The sequence below is a fragment of the Rutilus rutilus genome (genome assembly GCF_951802725.1).
Source record: "Rutilus rutilus genome assembly, chromosome: 20".
In the NCBI taxonomy this organism is placed as follows: Eukaryota; Metazoa; Chordata; class Actinopteri; order Cypriniformes; family Leuciscidae; genus Rutilus; species Rutilus rutilus.
Genome location: NC_140225.1, coordinates 31,917,372 through 31,936,807, shown reverse-complemented (window position 1 = coordinate 31,936,807; position 19,436 = coordinate 31,917,372). Strand labels below are relative to the sequence as shown.

Below are 19,436 nucleotides of genomic sequence, written 5' to 3'. Positions count from 1 at the left end.
CAAAAACTCCACCAATCAATAAATCAGAAAACCATGAAAGTCCTTTTCCCATAAAACAAAAGCTGTGAGGGCACAAACAGATTGCTATTGCAAACAAGACCATAGAGAGAAGAAGCAGCGAGTATAAAATGTTATTTTAATTGCCTCCAAATCCTAAGAGAAGAGCAGTCAGCTGAATTTGAAGAGTAATTTGAGGGACGACTAGATAGGATTGTGCTTCTACACTTCACCGATCAATAAGAGGATAATTATACAACTGTGAATTTGGCTAATATTTGCCACCCAGCAATTAACCAAGAAATGAATCTGCCCTGCCATAAAGCATCTGATCATAGCAACGTGTGACGACCGAACAGAAGAAATGAGCCGGAGATTTCCACGACAAAGAAGGCGGAGCCTCACATATAGCCTCATGCCAGAACTGACAACTCTTATTACTGTGGAATATTGCAGTATTTATTATAAATGATTTATCCGTGCACATCATTATTTTTTTAATTCACGCGACTCGTAATCTTGAATCAAAATAACTTCCCCCTCCCTCTTGCAGCAACTATTCTCTTCGCTGGTCACTCTCACTCAACCTGTCACTCACATGAGATCCACCAATAGCAAACCACAACCATCCAAAATCATTTCACTCGGATATGTGGGGAAGAAACAGTCACAATAAGGAAGAAAAGGATATTGCAAACTCTGTTTCATGGTGACTTTCTAGACATAACCCACTGCGTTTTCGTGAATTCTCCACACGATGGCCATTTTGACGTAATCGTGTGTGTTTTTGACCATTGAAGTGCAATATGTCTTGAAAGAGAACTGAATTTCGGGATCGCATGGCACAGCTGACTCGATTGTGCAAAAAAGCATTCACTGAATGTTGTCGTAATTCATCATAGACAGAATTAAAAAAACATAAGCTCAATGATCATTTGATTGTTGTCAGTATTGCACATCCTGAAGTAACTGCGGTCATTGCAGTGCTGACTGAGAGGCTGTAGTTTATTCGAGCTGGTCTGTGTGACTGCAGGCTGCTTGACTCATGAGTTATAGCCTTCAAAGAAGCCTGCATTTGCCAGCACTGCTCTCTGACTTTGTTTTCCATCCCCGCTGTGTGCTTTCATAGTTTATACCATGTGACCACCACCATAGCTGCCAAAATGCAGGCCTGTCCACTTTATTCTGCAATGTAGAAGTAAAATATTTCCTATGAATGCACAAAACTTCTGATTCATTAGGCGCTTTAGGAAAACATCTAGATGAATAACAAAGTGCAGTAAACGGTGAAAGTTTATGATTGCTACAATACATTAAGATAATAAGAAATAACAGTTTGCAATATCGAGCCGTTTTGTAAAGCCCAAAATAACTGGAAATGACATTCAAGTTACAAATGTCTGTGCCCACTCTGGCATTACAAATAAGGTGGATAAAAGAGTGTAATAATATAATATAAATAATTATAAAAAAGCATAATGTTTAATATGTGAAGCAACATTGATGTACTACATTTACTCTGATGTATTGGTCTTTAGCACTTCCGTTTTGTTGGTAGTTCATCCAGTCCCTAGGGATTTCATTGGCGTGTTTAGGGCTGTCATAATTCCTCGATTAAAAAAAAAAAAAAACTCAATTGCAAAATACCGGAAGTGCCGCATTAAGGATGAGAATCCATGAACCACATTATTAAACATTTTTATAAGGCTGCACGATACATTTAAACCATTTAAAAATCATAATATAGCATAGTGCTATAGTGTGATTCAATTAAATAAGTGTATACAGGGCCTAAACCTAACTTTTTGCTACACCTGCCGATGGCTGGTGATTTAAGAAAATTACCGGCAATAGGGGTGTAACAATATATCGTGTCACAATATATCGCAATACAAAAATGCAACAATATGTATCGTGGATAGTTCACCCAAAATAAAAATTACCCTGTGAGAATTTTTTTTTAGTTTTCCAGAGTAATTAAACTACAATATATTATGTTGAATATAATGTATAATAATGGGGGAATATTAGTGGATCCTGAAAATGCTTATGTTATAAGTCTTATGTTACCAGTAAAAAGTGGCCTACATTATTTTAAATATATCTAGCCAGTGACAGAGTGCAAGCATATTCATCTAAAATAATTCTGTATTTTCAGGTTCAGAATCATGAATATATTTATTCTGGTGTCACCACTGTCCAAGCCTATTCATTTACACCCACAACGTTATATCAAATTTAGCATTTAATCAACAGTACATTTTTTTCTTAACCTTTTATTATATGTCTTCGAGTATCGCAATAATATCGTATCGTGAGTTCAGTACCGTGATATGTATCGAATCGTGAAATTAGGGTATCGTTACACCCCTAACAGGCAATGAAACGTTTTAGGCAAAACCAGGCAGTAATGACACCAACATTTTAGACACCAGTGAAAATACTCAATTATCTATTCCAATTTCGAGACCACAGCTAAAACTAATAGTAATTAGTAATTAACTAATATAACTAATATAAATGTAAAACATTATTAATGACAAGTAAACAGTCAAAAATAGAATAACAACAAATAATTCAATTAATGCAATAGTTTTTACAAATGAAATAAACAGTGCTTTATTAGGTTGGTTTTTCAAGTAGGTCTGACAGTAATTTTCAGAAATTTAATAAAGTAATCAAATGTAAAATAACACTGCATAGTCTTCACTGTATAAATTAGACATACATAAATCCTTAATTAAAGTTACAAAAGTAATTCAGTCAAGAGCAGTGAGTGATTTTCTCTGTATTTAACATTAAAGGGATAGTTCACCCAAAAATGAAAATATTCTCATCATTTACTCACTCTCAAGTTGTTCCAAACTGGTATGAATTTCTTTTTTTCTGCTGAACAGAAAAGAATATGGATAACCAAATAGTTGATGGGTCCCATTGACTTCCATAGTATGTGAAAACAAATTCCCGTGGAAGTCACTGGGGTCCATCAACTGTTTGGCTTGCAGGCTGTAAAGGCTAGAAACTAGCATTTGTTATGAAAAATAGCCGCCTAGGCGCCTACATATTTAGAAACAACAGCTACAACATGACACATCTGTAACATAAGTCTATGGGCCTAGCGAAAAATCTATTCCCTTAACAGATCTTTTAGAAATTCTACAAGTTAGTCAAAATGTACCATGATAGCTGTTACTAGAATAAAACGTGCTAACTAAGAGTGGTCATGAGTAGTTTAAAAAGCTTTCTGATTTATGTTGGTGCAGTATGATGTTTTCTCCTCTTCTCGTCAGTCTTTATAGATTATGTGGCTGTTTTAGATCATATTTGACTTTCGATGTACCATTTAAAAGTAGTAAATTTTCAACAGAATTCAAACGAGTCACACATTTTATCATCGACGTCGCTATAGAAACAGCACAGGCAAATGTTATCACACTGTGTGATACAGTGATTTGTGTATCAGTCATATTGGCTTCAGTCATGCTGCGCAGATAATTGGTCCTAGTTCAGTTTGGTTCAGTAATATTTCCATTAACCATGGTATAAAAATTAGGGGGGTTGTACTTGCTAGTTTTGGTTATTGGGAGGGGGAAAGGTTACCTCTACATCCATGCATACTACTCTACATTGAAACTGAATGACTTCTGGTCTGTCGCTTGTCGGAGATAGTAGAAAGGTGGCTTTAGGCTCTTTTGACTGGACCAAATGCTTAGCAACATGTATACAACCACTTAGCAACCAGAATGTACAAGTGGAAAAACTTAGTTTTGCTGTTGTGTCCTGTTTTGACTGCGTTAGGTAAAATGGTCCAGAGAAAACTACCACCACAGTCTCAGCTCACCCTACTCTCTGCGCCTGGCATCTGCGGATGCGGCAGGGAAGATCATTGTGTGGGATGTGGTGAGTGGTGTGGCACACTGTGAGATCCAGGAACACACCAAACCTATTCAGGGTAAGAACTCTTTTTACCAAGCTCATCTCAAAATAAACCATCTCTGTGCTGGTTAACCAAGAAATGGGGAAATTAAATATTTAATATACACTATATGGACAAAAGTATTGGGACACACCTCTTAATTATTGAATTCAGGTGTTTAATTCAATGCCACTGTGTCTAAAATCGAGCACCTATAGCCATGCAGTCTGTATGAAAAAAAAAAAGAAGGGTTGTTCTGAAGAGCTCAGTGAATTCAAGTGTGATACTGTGATAGGATGCCACCTTTGCAATAAGTCAGTTTGTGAAATGTCATCCCTGCTAGATATTCCACGATCATCTGTAAGTGGTATTATTGGAAAGTGGAAGTGTTTAGGAACAGCAGCAGCTCAGCCACGAAGCGGAGGACCATGTAAAGCCACAGAGCGGAGTCACCGGTTGCTAAGGTGTGTATAAGTGGCCAATGCTCCGCTGATTCCAAGGATGAAGAGTTTCAAACTTCATCTGGCATTAATATCAGCAGAAAAACTGTGCGGCGGGAGCTTCATGGAGTGGGTTTCCATGGCCAAGCAGCTGCATGCAAGTCTAACATCACCAAGTACAATACCAAGTGTCTCATGGAGTGGTGTAAAGCAAGCCGCAACTGCAGTCTGGAGCAGTGGAAACGTGTTCTGTGGAGTGATGCTTCTCTGTTTGGCGATCTAATGTACGAGTCTGGGATTGGTGGATGCCAGGAACACCTGCCTGACTGCATTGGGCAACTGTGAAGTTTGGTGCTCTTCTGGATAAACATTTCAAAACCTTGTGAAAAGCTCTCCCAAAAGCTCTTTGTTAGATAAAATTGGACATCAGAATGAAGTCAGTGATCAATGAAGAGCATGAAGTACCATCTTTAATATCAATGTCTATTTATTTAGAATGCTATCAATGTCATTAAAGTCCCTGTTGGTGTAATGGTCAGGTTTCCCAATACTTTTGTCCATATATGTGTATATTAATCATATTATGTATGATTTTCTTTGATTGGTTGATATTTCTAAAGTAGTGAATTTATATCATGAATGATCAATGGATTTTTAAATAAATGTATCTATCAAATGTATATATGCATCTTGGTAACTATCAACAGCAGTTATGAATCTTTGGTGGAAGAAAGTAGCTACACACACAAGACAGCTTTTTTTTGGGAAACACTTACTTTTCACTATTTCCTTATTTATTGACATACTTGTTCCGGTTCTTATAACCATCCATTTTGAAGTTTTCCTTTTTTTTTGACGTTATTGCAATTAATTAAGAATTAAGTACGTTCAATCCAAATTCTTATTACCATAATGAATTTTATATTTAATAGTCATGATTCACATTCTCGTTGTGATTTTCATGAAATGCTCATTACTGTAATACAGTAACTATATACGGCATTACATCAAAAATTACTCTAATACAATTATATTTTTACATTTACAAGTAATATGTTAAAGGTGGTGCAGCAAAAACTACCTTAATGTATAAATGCATAACAGTTAAAATTATGTATACATATTTTTTCTAGTATACATTTTTCAATACAGCAAAGAGTACTTTTTTTTTCTTTTTTTTTCATTACCGTCATGAGAATTAGTACCAAATTTGTCAGTTGGTGGAAGTTGTAAGAAAGCTTTATTTTCAAGCGTAATTGAGTTTTCTTTCTTTCTTTCTTTTTTCAAAATTAAAAAAATAATAATTTTACCCTGAAATGCCCTTGAAAAGCTTTGTGAGATTCACTCCAATAAATCTCTGAAACTTCCAGAAAACAAATGAATGAATGAATGCAAATCTCTCCTCAGATATGGACTGGCTGTGGGCTCAGGATGCTTCACGCGATCTTCTTCTGGCTGTCCACCCTCCCAACTATATTGTTCTGTGGAACGGAGACACTGGCACCAAGCTGTGGAAGAAGAGCTATGCTGAGAACATACTGTCTTTCTCCTTTGACCCCTTTGAGCCCTCCAATCTGGCATGTGTGTATTCAATCACATTTCTAATTGTAATTTGTGATGCACAGACGCGTAGTGAGAGATTCATTATTAGTGATGTTCGAATTACATGCTAATTCTTCTTTTGAATGTGTTCTTTCTCTTTGATTTGTTCTGATTCTCACAGCTTGGACTCTTTGTTTTAATGAAAAAAAAAAATTCAAACACAAACAATTAATGACTTGAGGGTGAATTGAATTTACTCACAAATCTGTCTGTCTCACTAATTAATCCCATTGTTATTTTTCACTCAATACAATGTTGTACATAGGAATACATTTAAAAATCATCAGTCTAACTGTAATTTACTGAACCTTTCAACATTGCTAAAATATTGGTTGCAGTATCTGTGTTTTGTACCAAATGGTATTGTACATCCCGAATAGAAGTCATTATTAAAGGATTAGTTCACTTTCAAACATTTTTTGCTGATAATTTACTCCCCCCGATGTCATCCAAGATATCCATGTCTTTCTTTCTTCAGTCGAAAAGAAATTAAGGTTTTTGAGGAAAACATTCCAGGATTTTTCTCCATAGAATGGACTTTAATTGCAACTGTCTCTACACGATCCCAGTCGAGAAATAAGGGTCTTATCTAGCGAAACGATCGGTCATTTAAAAAAAAAAAAATATATATATATATACGTTTTAACCACAAATGCTCGTCGTGTACCATCTCTGAGATGTGCCACGTATTACGTCATCACGGACATTTGAACCTTCTTTGAACACTGGTATAGTTGGTTGCCATTGAAGTCCATTCTGTGTAGAAAAACCCTGGAATGTTTTCCTCAAAAACCTTAATTTCTTTTCGACTGAAGAAAGAAAGACATGGATATCTTGGATGACATCGGGGTGAGTAAATTATCAGCACAAATCTTTTTGAAAGTGAACTAATCCTTTAAGGCCCGTTCACACCAAGGACGAACTGTAAAGATATAGGTTTAAATATAGTTCTCGATATTAAAGAATAGCAGAGTTCACACCTCAGCTGTAACAATAACGGCACAGAGAAACGATATTGTTGGAATAACTTTCAGAACAATTTTATCCAGTTGATGAATGATAAAAACATTGAGAGCCAATCAGAATCCATCCTGCTGTAACGAGCTCGAGCATTTAAAGCGGCAGATTCACTTAGAAGAAACAGAACGATATCATCCGCTGGCGTGGACGCTATTATAGTTGTCTTTATAGTTATCATTCTTGGTTTGAATTGGCTTTTAGTGCATACTGAATGTTTTTTTATAGTTTAACTGTCCATTCGCTCAACTGTTTCTCTAATGCCTGCCATTTATTTCTTCCTGTCTCTGTCATAGTGCTGACCAGTGAGGGTATAGTGTTCATCACAGATTTCTCCCACTCTAAACCACCGGGCAGTGGAGGCAAGAAGGTTTATATCGCCAGTCCTCATGCCAGCCCGGCCCATAGCAAACCTGCTGCGGCTCAACCCACCGGTGCCAAAAAAGCCCTCAACAAGGTCAAAGTGCTCATCACCAATGAGAAACCCACGTGAGTCTAGCTAGCACACCCCAGAAACACCATAGCACTCTGAGCAGCACATACCGAACGTGTGAATGACAATTTGGAAGAAGTTGGAAAGAGAGCGTTGAGTATTTCCAGGCCTGTCGTGCGTTTGTGTGTGACATTAGAAGCATGTTTGACCTTGTGTTATCTTTGTTTGTAAGCTGGGTGAGAATGAGGCTGGAAAATAGCTCAGGACCCTTGCCTACATCTAGTATTTAACAGTATTTTTAAAGAGCAACCCCTTTGATGACCCCTTTGAAAAATGTATGACACAAAACAGCCTTAACCTGTTAGCCAGCAACCCCACTTTCGAAAAATCCACAGAAATGGCATACCAAAACTAAAACAGGTACAGTTCATGAACCCTTTGCACTAAAAGCACAAGTATGATCTCATTTGAAAGCTGACACTTGGCAGTTTATTGTAAATTTTACAATGAATTATTTGCATAATGAATAAATAAATAGCTTCAAAATGTTGTAAAGTTATTAGAAATATATTTTATGAAATATCTTCATGAAAATTAAATTGAAGTTGGCATTGTATCAATCTAGAAATGCACTGCAGCTAAAGCCACGTGTCTGACCATGTTATATTTCAAATCTGAAGATAAGTCTAAAACTCTGTATTTAGTTAAATATTTTTGTATGACTTTATTTTGATTAGACTTTAAAATTAGACTTACATTTTTTATTAAAGCAGAAGCATATTAAATTATACAGTGCTGGAAAACATCAATTCTGTTGGTTGGTAGCCTTATTTCTCTGATGTTTCATTACACAATTTATGATAAAAATCTATATTTCATAAAATGGAACAAATTGTCATGAAAATTTTTTGACAGTTAGAAATGGTATTGTGTTGAAACTGATACTTGCAGAAATGTTTGTGACAGTGCCAATTATTATTATGATTTTTTTTTACCACTGCGGTGCTAAAGGGCCAACCGCTGACGGTTGACACTGATTGTAAAAGGTCAGAAGAGTGAATTTTATCTTCCACACAAGATATGAATAGCTATTTGATGCTCTGCTGCCGAAGAAAATGAAAACGAATTACCTGCGCCTGTGAAATGCGTTATACAAATAAACTTAACGTGCCTAACCCTAACCGTGTCCAACCAGCACAAACTGTGTAAACATTTTATTTGTGGTGAGATAAAGATTGGAACTAATGAGATAGGGTTTTTCTCCTTCGCCCTTCTAAAGGATGCGAATACAGGGATTAAAAGTGAACAAAAGAAAGTAACATTTATAATCCCCTCCTAAGGGGGACGTGAGTGAGGGTTTGGGAAAAGAAACAAGAGATTCCATGTCCAGAAGAACAGGCTAATTCATGGAAAAGGTTATTGTTAAATTTGTGGAAAATAGGGAAAACAGAATACTAAACCAACATATGGCTTAATTATATTTTAAAGCCAATCCCTACCCCTACCCCTACCTGTTAGGAGCGGAGACCCTGATGACACAATTAGTGTGACAACAACAAACCACAACTTGCTCCTCACACAGCGACTTCAAGATTAAAATTAGCACTAGAGATTGATTTGTTTGCTAGCCACCATTTCAATCTTTCATGTAAATGCAGCTCACCGAACATGATGTAAAACTCAGTTTTTAACGATTCCTGACTGTCGTACAGTCTGACATTAGAGATCCCACAGTGTGACATGGCTTACAGCTGGGATCATGCTCAGTTTCTATTCAGTTTTTATTAATATTTTTGATTTTGAATTGATGAATTCATTGAATTAATAATGTATTTATTTTACAATGGAAAGGCAGTGCAAAAATGAAAATTCTGTCAGTAATTACTCACCCTCATGTTGTTCCAACCCCGTAAGACAGAACGTAGGCTCACTATTGGCCAGCATCACACACATGACCTACGTTCTGACGTACAACCCAGAAGCGCTGGGCTGAAAATGAATAGTTGAATAAAGTCGTTTTTTTTGCGCACAAAAAGTATTCTCGTCGCTTGATAAACTTAAGGTTGAGCCACTGTTGTCACTTGGACTATTTTAAACATTGTCTTTACTAACTTTCTAGGCCGGCAAATTTCAATAACAGAGAAGCCTATGGAGGAGTGAGACAGCTCTCAGTTTTAATCAGAAATATCTTCATTTGTGTTCTGAAGATGAACGAAAGTCTTATAGGGTTGGAACAACATGAGGGAGAGTAATTACTTTGGTGAACTAAGCCTTTAAGTTAGGAGTAGGAGCAATAAACAAGTAAATTAATGTAAAATTTGTAGGTGGCCAAAAGATAACGGATATTGATACACTCACCTAAAGGATTATTAGGAACACCTGTTCAATTTCTCATTAATGCAATTATCTAATCAACCAATCACATGGCAGTTGCTTCAATGCATTTAGGGGTGTGGTCCTGGTCAAGACAATCTCCTGAACTCCAAACTGAATGTCAGAATGGGAAAGAAAGGTGATTTAAGCAATTTTGAGCGTGGCATGGTTGTTGGTGCCAGACGGGCCGGTCTGAGTATTTCACAATCTGCTCAGTTACTGGGATTTTCACGCACAACCATTTCTAGGGTTAACAAAGAATGGTGTGAAAAGGGAAAAACATCCATTATGCGGCAGTCCTGTGGGCGAAAATGCCTTGTTGATGCTAGAGGTCAGAGGAGAATGGGCCGGCTGATTCAAGCTGATAGAAGAGCAACTTGGACTGAAATAACCACTCGTTACAACCGAGGTATGCAGCAAAGCATTTGTGAAGCCACAACACGCACAACCTTGAGGCGGATGGGCTACAACAGCAGAAGACCCCACCGGGTACCACTCATCTCCACTACAAATAGCAAAAAGAGGCTACAATTTGCACGAGCTCACCAAAATTGGACAGTTGAAGACTGGAAAAATGTTGCCTGGTCTGATGAGTCTCGATTTCTGTTGAAACATTCAGATGGTAGAGTCAGAATTTGGCGTAAACAGAATGAGAACATGGATCCATCATGCCTTGTTACCACTGTGCAGGCTGGTGGTGGTGGTGTAATGGTGTGGGGGATGTTTTCTTGGCACACTTTAGGCCCCTTAGTGCCAATTGGGCATCGTTTAAATGCCACGGCCTACCTGAGCATTGTTTCTGACCATGTCCATCCCTTTATGACCACCATGTACCCATCCTCTGATGGCTACTTCCAGCAGGATAATGCACCATGTCACAAAGCTCGAATCATTTCAAATTGGTTTCTTGAACATGACAATGAGTTCACTGTCCTAAAATGGCCCCCACAGTCACCAGATCTCAACCCAATAGAGCATCTTTGGGATGTGGTGGAACGGGAGCTTCGTGCCCTGGATGTGCATCCCACAAATCTCCATCAACTGCAAGATGCTATCCTATCAATATGGGCCAACATTTCTAAAGAATGCTTTCAGCACCTTGTTGAATCAATGCCACGTAGAATTAAGGCAGTTCTGAAGGCGAAAGGGGGTCAAACACAGTATTAGTATGGTGTTCCTAATAATCCTTTAGGTGAGTGTATATAATATGCATTTTTGCATTTGTCTGTGCTTTCATAGACAAACAATTAAAAAGAATGTAAAGCTTGAGACCCCTGTTTCTGAAGGTAAGAATCGCATCCTATATGAATGATCCTAGTCTTTTCTGTGATTTCTGCATCTCGATAACCTTTAATGTAATATTCCATCTATTATGCAGCCCCAGTGCTCAGAGCTACAGGAACACTTTTATTTTCATGCTCCATCATGTTTTCCTGCTAGACTCGTGTGCAGACAGATGATGAGGCCAGGACATTTTCTCTCTCTCTCTCTCTGTCTGTCTGTCTCTCTCTGTCTGTCTGTCTCTCTCTGTCTGTCTCTCTCTCTCTCTCTCAATCTCTCTCTCTCTCTCTCTCAATCTCTCTCTTTCTCTCTCTCCTAATCTCTCTCTCTCTCTCTCAATCTCTGTCTTTTGACATTCAGTCAGTCAAACTGTATTTGTCTGATTCCTCCTGATTCATCTTTCTGGTCTTCCTCCATCTATGTGCTCATTGTTTTGCTCTGTGATGTCAGTGGGAGTTTTTCATGTGGTTTTATTTTCCATCGATCGTGTCTCTCACTGTCTGATTGAATGATAGCAGGTCTTAGTGGAGCACCTCGTCTCACTCTTCTTCTGTTCGCTGCTTTCTTATTAGCAGTCGGGTTTCCCCAACCCACGTCCCATTGCCTCCTACAGTCTGATTGATTCAGCTTATTCCCAGAATTGATTTCCTTCCTCTAAACCAAAAGAAAGCCCATTCAGATCTCATTAGGCCTGCAATTTAGATGGAATAGATAGTGAGAGAGCAACAGACACAACTGTAGAGTGAATTTTAAAGGGCTCATATCATAGTTATTTTTTTTCCATTCCACTAATAATAGCATTCAAGTTTTGCAACAAAACAATCATAATTTAGTGTTTCATGACCATTTTCCTCCCTCTTTATGGAGCGTACAGAAATCCTATTGCTATGCATAATGCAGTGTGGTGTTTTCATCGTGCGTTTCAAAACTTTTTTTTCTCCACTCACCTGTACAATGTGTTGTGGTCGGTCACTGGCCCAAATCAAAACATTCTAGCCTCTTTATATGGCTCGGCTCCCTCCTGTAAGTCTATCAGAACGTTTTGCCCATTTTATCACTAGGAAAATGATCGTAAGTCATTTTAGAAAAGTTATAGCACACCTCTCTTCAACAAGCTGCATCCTTTGAGATTAGGTTTGTTAAAATCCCTGATTCTCAATTTGAGCAACAGTATATGCTTGTCTTACACCACTTATATAAGAACCGGAATTTAATAATGAATGGTTGAAGCCAATAGCCTTGTGCGTAGCTCGGGCAATCCCATACACTCGGGCAATCCCATCACACACTTTTGCATTTCCTATCTGCTCTCTATACTGTCCTCTACATACCTGTCAACCCTCCCGTTTTTCCCGAGATTCTCCCTTATTTTACCTTGCTATCCCGCTATCATCCCGTTTAAATATTTTCCCATATTTCTCCTGTATTTTTAATCTTTCTATAAAAAAAAAAAAAATAAAAAAAAAATCCCACTGGGTGCAAACCAGTTAAAGGTATAGCGGAGGATTTTTTACTTTCGGGTGGATCACCTATACTATTGGTCCTCCTAATTGTCAATCATTCTGGTGAATCAATCAAACTTATTCAAAAAGTGGAGAGGGCGGGTCTTATCTTAAATTCGGAAAGATCCTCCACTATACCTTTAAGCAGAAATCCCGCCCTGCAGCTAATTTCATTGGTTAAGGTTACAATGATGGTTATGTAGATTATGTATTTATTTATGTTAATATCGGCGCAATTAATGTGTATTTAGCCTGCCCCCCCATCCCCCCCCCCTTTTTTCTAGCATGTTTCTGCAGAAATGCATTTGCAGTATTTGACCTTTAAGTAGCGCTTTAACCATAGACTTTTAATTCAATTCAATTCAATTCAATTCAATTCAATTCAGATTTATTTGTATAGCGCTTTTCACAATACATATTGTTTCAAAGCAGCTTTACAGAAAGTGCATTTCAGAAATGTACATAGAAAAATACCGTTAGTTAATCATGTATTAATTTAGGGCATAACATATCGCCAGCGTTGAGTCGTCTCTTCACAGGCGTCGAGTCGTCTCTTCACGGGTGTTGAGGCATCTGAAGTTTCCATGAGAGGCTGGATACAAACTGGAGCTGACGAACTCTATTTACCTTGGGACTAGCGTCCCGAGATAACAACAGACAAGCAGATGGGAAATAATTAGCATAGCTGCTGTTCATAATATTAATGCATTCGATCTGATTCAACTGTAGTATAAAAGGTAAGTATTATGTGAATGCTTGGCTAAAGAGATGCGTCTTTAATCTAGTTTTAAACTGGGACAGCGAGTCTGTCCCAGTAGTCTTTTAGTAGTCTTATAGGACCTACAGTGCCTTGCGAATGTATTCATACCTCTTTTTTGTTATGTTGCAGCCTTATGCTAAACTGCTTTTAAATGACTTTTTTCACACATCAATCTACACTCCAGACACCATAATGACAAAGCAAAAAACAGATTTGTGATATTGAAAATCAGGGCCTCAAGACAATTTGGGTATGATGCTACAAGCTTTGCACATCTGTTACTTTTGAAATGCGACAGTCTCAGCTTTCAAACTTTTTTTGTAACGATATTCAAACAATAAATGCTGTTTTGTCACTTTTTAATGTGGTGTGAAAGATTGATGTAACACCTCAGTTCAAGCAAAGCAGGAGCGCATGTGAACTGATAATCTCTTCCGCTTTACTAATAGTTACAGCACAAAATAAACATGAATGAACATCAGAAGGTACGTTGAAAGATATAGTGCAACTATATTGTGTCTTCACTGAGAAGAGGCTTGAGTCTGGCCAGTCTGCTGTAAAGTGTAAGTTTCTCCCAACCTCTATATGTGACCCTGGATCACAAAACCAGTCACATGTCGCACGGGTATATTTGTGGCAAAAGCCAACAATACATTGTATGGGTCAAAATTATCGATTTTTCTTTTATGCCAAAAATCATTAGGATATTAAGTAAATATCATGTTCCATGAAGATATTTTGTAAATTTCCTACCGTAAATATATAAAACATTAATTTTTGAGAGTGAATGCAGCACAATCGCCAACATAAATGGACAATTTTAAAGGAGATTTTCTCAGTGTTTCGATTTTTTTTGCACCCTCAGATTCCAGATTTTCAATAGTTGTTGAACCATACATCAATGGAAAGATTATTTATTCAGCTTTCAGATGATGTATACATCTCAATTTCCAAAAATTTACCATGTGACTGGTTATGCAGGGAGCTCGACCAGAGTGACCATCAGCTTCTTGGTCACCACTCTAACCAAGGTCCTTCTCCATCGATTGCTCAGTTTGGCCAGGACAGGTCTAGGAAGTGTCCTGGTTGTTACAATCTTCTTTCATTAAGGATTATGCAGGCTCCATGCTTTTTGTGAAACTTTGTAGTCTTCCTCAGATCCGTGTCTCGACACAGTGTGCTCTGCAGACAGTCCCTTTGACCTCATGGCTTGGTTTTTGCTCTGATATGCATTTTCAGCTGTTAGACCTTTTATTGAGAGGTGTGTGCCTTTCCAGATCATGTCCATTCAATTGAATGGATGCCACAGGCTAACTCTATCTGAAGTGTAAAACATCTCAAAGATGATCCAGTGAAATTAGAATGCTTCTGAGCTAAATTTCAATTGTCCCAGAAATGGGTATGAATACTTATGCAATCATTTTTTTATTTTTATTTTTTTATATAAATGTGCAAAATTATCACAAATATGTGTTTTGCTTTGTCGTTATGGAGTGTAGATTGATTGTGAAAATATAAATAACATAAACTTAAGCAGTTTAGCATAAGGCTGTAAGTGTAACAACAAAATGTAGAATTTTTTTTAAAAGAAACGAATACTTTTGCAAGGCACTATATATAGGACCTAGTATATAGTTATCAGGCAAACTTATCAAAGCGAATATTGATGAGTAGCAGTCAACCTTGCTTTGCCAGTGGGCTAGATCTGAAGGTTGCAGTTGTTGGTTAATCTAAGAAAAAAATGAATGTTCACAGGAACAAATTTAGGACATAAGTGCAACTTATGTCGACCTATATGCATTTGTTATTTAGAACAAATTCAAGCAGCATAGTAAACTTCAAGACAATTTCCTGTTGGCTACACAGCAGGCACATTTACACATTTAATAGGTGTGCTGTGCAGTTATTTATTTCAATGAATCTTGTTAAAAATGTTTGCCATAAAATAAAGTCAGGGATAATTAATGCAAGGTATAATCCACAGCTAGGTGTGCATAGCATTTTAAAGCACAATGTGGAGGCAAAGAATTCATTGCAGGCCATTTGTCACATGCAGGTTCATGAGTTTACGCCTGACACATTTGCGAAGTGTGTTGTAAGCGCTTTACGTTGTGAAGTGTGACGTTAGTGCTTTTGAGGCCATTAACATGCTTAAATGTCTTGAAATTTTGCACACACGTCAGAACCATTGGCCATTAGGCCCGGGCAAGAGGAGCCGCATGGGTGGGCAGGGGAATCTACAGCGCACCCTTTTGCACTGTACATAAAATTAGTTATGCTCATAAGTTTTCCTAACCCTTGCAGAAAATACAAGGCAAAATAAGAGGGATCATTAAAATAAAATATGGATTACGGTTTTCTCTGGGATTGGAAATTAAGGCAAATTGTGTGTTTTTGTGCACATTCTACAGGAAAGAAAACGCAAAAGCATAAATGGTTCTTGAAAACTTGTTTTGAACAATCAAAAGTATGACATACATTTCTTTAAGGTGATACATACAAAGTATTTTTCATTAAAAATGATTTAAACCCACATTTATTTATTTTAAAATCACAATTTTAATAGTATGAAAATGTTAAAAAAAATAATATAATATAATTGAAAATGAAAAAAAGAAAAATTTTCGATCATTAAAAAAACACAAAAAAACATCTATCGTATTCAGCACAGAAAAAACGGGGCCCGGGTTAGCCAGGGTTGACTGTATAAACAAATGTAGGCTAAATACAATGCATTATAGTCTACTCACCAAAACTACTGATTATTTGTACTCAAAATCCATCCTCCTTTCTTTCCTCAAGAAGACTTCAATTACACTCTTGTACAGATTATCTGTGCATTTCATTTCCAACAATAAGTCCCTTTCTATCGCCATCAAGGCTAATGCTGAAAGTCGAGTCTGTCCAGTCTTATTTCTGTCATAGCTTTTAATTCTCTTTGGGGCTGAGAGTGTCCGCTCGACAGAAGCCGTGGACACAGGGACAGTCAGCGCCAAACATGATGATGTGTACAGCTGGCCCATGCTCTCACAGAGTTCTCTGCTGAGGGAAAATCAAGGAGATCAGCTGGACTTTTGCCTTCAAAATCAGTCATGGCATACATTACAGTCAGTTCTGTTTTTAGCCGGGACAGATCGAACAGTGTTCTGTGACTCTGTGTTAAGTATGTGAGTATGTAAGTATGGGGTCGAGGAGGGAGAGAAACATACATTTTTCATGGTCTTGAAATCTATTCCGTATCTGGCGAAGAATGTGGTCCAGAACAGTGCTGTGGAGTTGGTGGTAGTATGCACAAAACTCCTACACCCTTGCCAGACAGAATTGTACATCCAATGTTTTGCTCTGTAGTATTGCAAAAAGCACATCTGAATACTCAAAAATCCCATTAAACGTGTGAAGCAAAAAACAAAACTCAAAATCATCCAGATGTGCATTAAAGGTGTTCTAAGCGATCCCGGGAGACGTTACTTCTTGTTGACGTTCGAATTGTTGTCAAACAAAACGGAGGCTAGCTAGACCCTCCCTCCTCCTCATCCCGTCTCCTCCCTTCCGACATAAAGGAAAGTCAAAGAAACGTTCATGTTGTATACACCAAAGTTAACGCTGACTGCATAGTTCTAGCTTATTACATCATTGTGTTGGTTTGGCGAACATGAACTTCAATTTAAAAAGAAAAATGGATTTACCCACCAGTTCTGCAAAAACAGAGCAACTGAATGTCGGATTGGAATCCCTTCTCCCGGCGGAGTTCTCGCCACCTTTCAAAGGTTTTTCCGATGTAAATTCGGTACTTCGTGCATTCCTTATCCTTGTCCCACTTCTTTGCAATTTGTTCATCGGAATTTTCTCTTTGGTCGTGTGTCGGCCATAATTCAAACTTCCCTCTTCATGCTTCTCTCTCCTCCACACACCAGAGCCGTTCATGTGCACGCGCACTAACCCCCCAAACCCCACCCTCAAATTCTTCTTGTCGGTTATTGGCTGGAACACTGTTTGTTGTGTTTCGTGGTGCGGGTGAGCCCAGTTTGTTTTTGTTGCCGTTTGTGGAGCCTGGGCTGTCTACAGAGACCGCGTTTTTTTACAGTGTGTTCAGGGGACAGGCAGCTAGCGGATAGTGAGGAGATGTTTGCTGTATGTGACAAAAAATGTTTTGGCCTAAAAAACACGTGACATCACTTAGAGCACCTTTAAATGCATCAGCACAGAGTCCTCGTCATACTCATCATGATGTTCCAGTATGTGGTGAAACAGCTCCTTTAGGGCATCTCTCTTCTCAAAAACTGTGCTGACCAATCTTGATGTGTATTGCCACCCGTTGGTGCCACACAAGGAAGACGCCGCTGGCAAATTTTGTCCAGTAGTTGCATGCGCCTAGGCCCTAGGGGATCTGGGGTAAAATGCAGCTAGGTGGGCAAAAAATATCTTGCATTAAGCTTTGAGGCCCCTTGACTCAGTACTAAATTCAGTCGATGTGCATAGCAGTGTATGAGTAAGGCCATAGGTGCCCTCTCCTTAACTTTAGATGACATGACTGGTGCGCCATCAAAACACTGTGCCACAACTTTATCTAGACATTCATATTCCTCCAAGAAACTGACAATAAGAGCAGCAATGTCATCAGCTCGCTTGCCTCTTGTAACCTCTTCAAATCTGACAAGTCACATAACGCAGTGCGAGCTGCGCTGCATTACTCGCGTCTGTCGTCTCGTCCACCATAACAGCGACGTTAACAGTGCTTTATTAATCTCCTTTTTATCTCTTCTCCCATCTCTTCAGCAATGCCATTAATCAGGTCGTTTTGTATTTTGCCCGACGTCCCACAAAACACTTTGTTAGTGGACAGGTGGTAAATGTAAGTCTGTGTTGTTTTCAGCAAGAAAAGAAAGAAGCTCCAAATAGTTGCTTCTATTTCTGGATCCAGCGCTTTCATCCCAAACGAAAGTTCTTGTTTACCCCAAAATATGACTCAATCTTTTCAATATTTCCCTATTTTTCTTCACCTTTCCGTTGTGGAGCTCCGTTTCCCTGCGCACCTGTTCATTGAGCTGTAGATCCACTCAGGTTTCCCCAAACGTTTTCAAAAGCACAGTTGCTTGTAAATGTCCGGCTGTGCTTTGGTGTCTCACTGATGCCTTGGTTAGACAACTCAAGTTTGCAAACCCAGCGTGGCTCCAAACACCAAGTCGATCGACTGCAAATAACAGGCATTCCCAGCAATACAATTTGCAGTGTTCCTCGGAGGCTCCTGAGCCAAGGGTACCGCATTGAAAGTGACAGGTAAGCCCTTTCCCCGGCTGGGACAGGCTTGCTAGCTTCGGGCTTGGCCGACCTTTCCTCACAATATCCAGCTTTTCTTGAAAAGTCCGTCTTGAAAATGGCTTTGTAAGTAAATCTGCGACCAAATCAATTTCTTCTCCTCTGTCAGCCATTGTGGTTTGGAAAATAAAAACAGCGGTATTTAACTGCTGCATGAATATATTTCTATCTTGTACAGTTCGCTACAGATGTGTTTTGCTAGCTCTGAATACTAGTAATAGTACGCACTCTGACCATCCAATCAAAGGACGTGAAAAGGCAGACGTTATTGTAAGCCTGCTAGATGGCCACGGTGTCGTCATCTCGAAATCTGATTGATTATCTGATTGGTTAAAGCGCACAGTTTCATTGCCATTCATTTTTAAGCCACAGGCGCCCACACTATTGTTTCTGAAGGCCTCAAGGCAGATTTCTTTGACCCTGGCAACACATGATGGCTGAAATCTGATTGGATAAAAGCTCTAACATAAACATACACTATGAAAGTAAGGGAATAGACTATTGGGAATAATTTAATACACATTCTTGGAAAACATATATTTCAGTGCAAGTCAGTGATTCTGATAGTGTTTAGGCCAGCAGAGAAGGCCCACCACTGTTCCCTAAATAGGGAACTAAACACTACGTTAGTAGCTTACGCTTTGGGAGCACCGCGGCTGTCTACATCCTTGGTTAAATCTCTCTTCCACAATCTCCACCATCTCCTGCAATACAGTAAACTCTATTACCATCCAGTTATTTTCATGAACGGCTATTATTCTGAATTGCTTACCTGTTTTTACCATCTTCCCATCTGCTG

The 19,436-nt window shown here is 38.5% G+C and overlaps 1 protein-coding gene across 1 annotated transcript in view; it reads left to right on the top strand.

Moving 5' to 3' along the window:
• Window positions 1-19,436, top strand: part of wdr11 (WD repeat domain 11) — a 99,831-nt gene that overhangs the window by 6,264 nt on the left and 74,131 nt on the right. Inside the window, exons 3-5 of the mRNA XM_084391441.1 lie at window positions 3,796-3,949; window positions 5,761-5,934; window positions 7,269-7,461. Coding sequence (XP_084247567.1) covers window positions 3,796-3,949; window positions 5,761-5,934; window positions 7,269-7,461 — 521 coding nt within the window. The remainder of the gene's footprint in view (window positions 1-3,795; window positions 3,950-5,760; window positions 5,935-7,268; window positions 7,462-19,436) is intronic.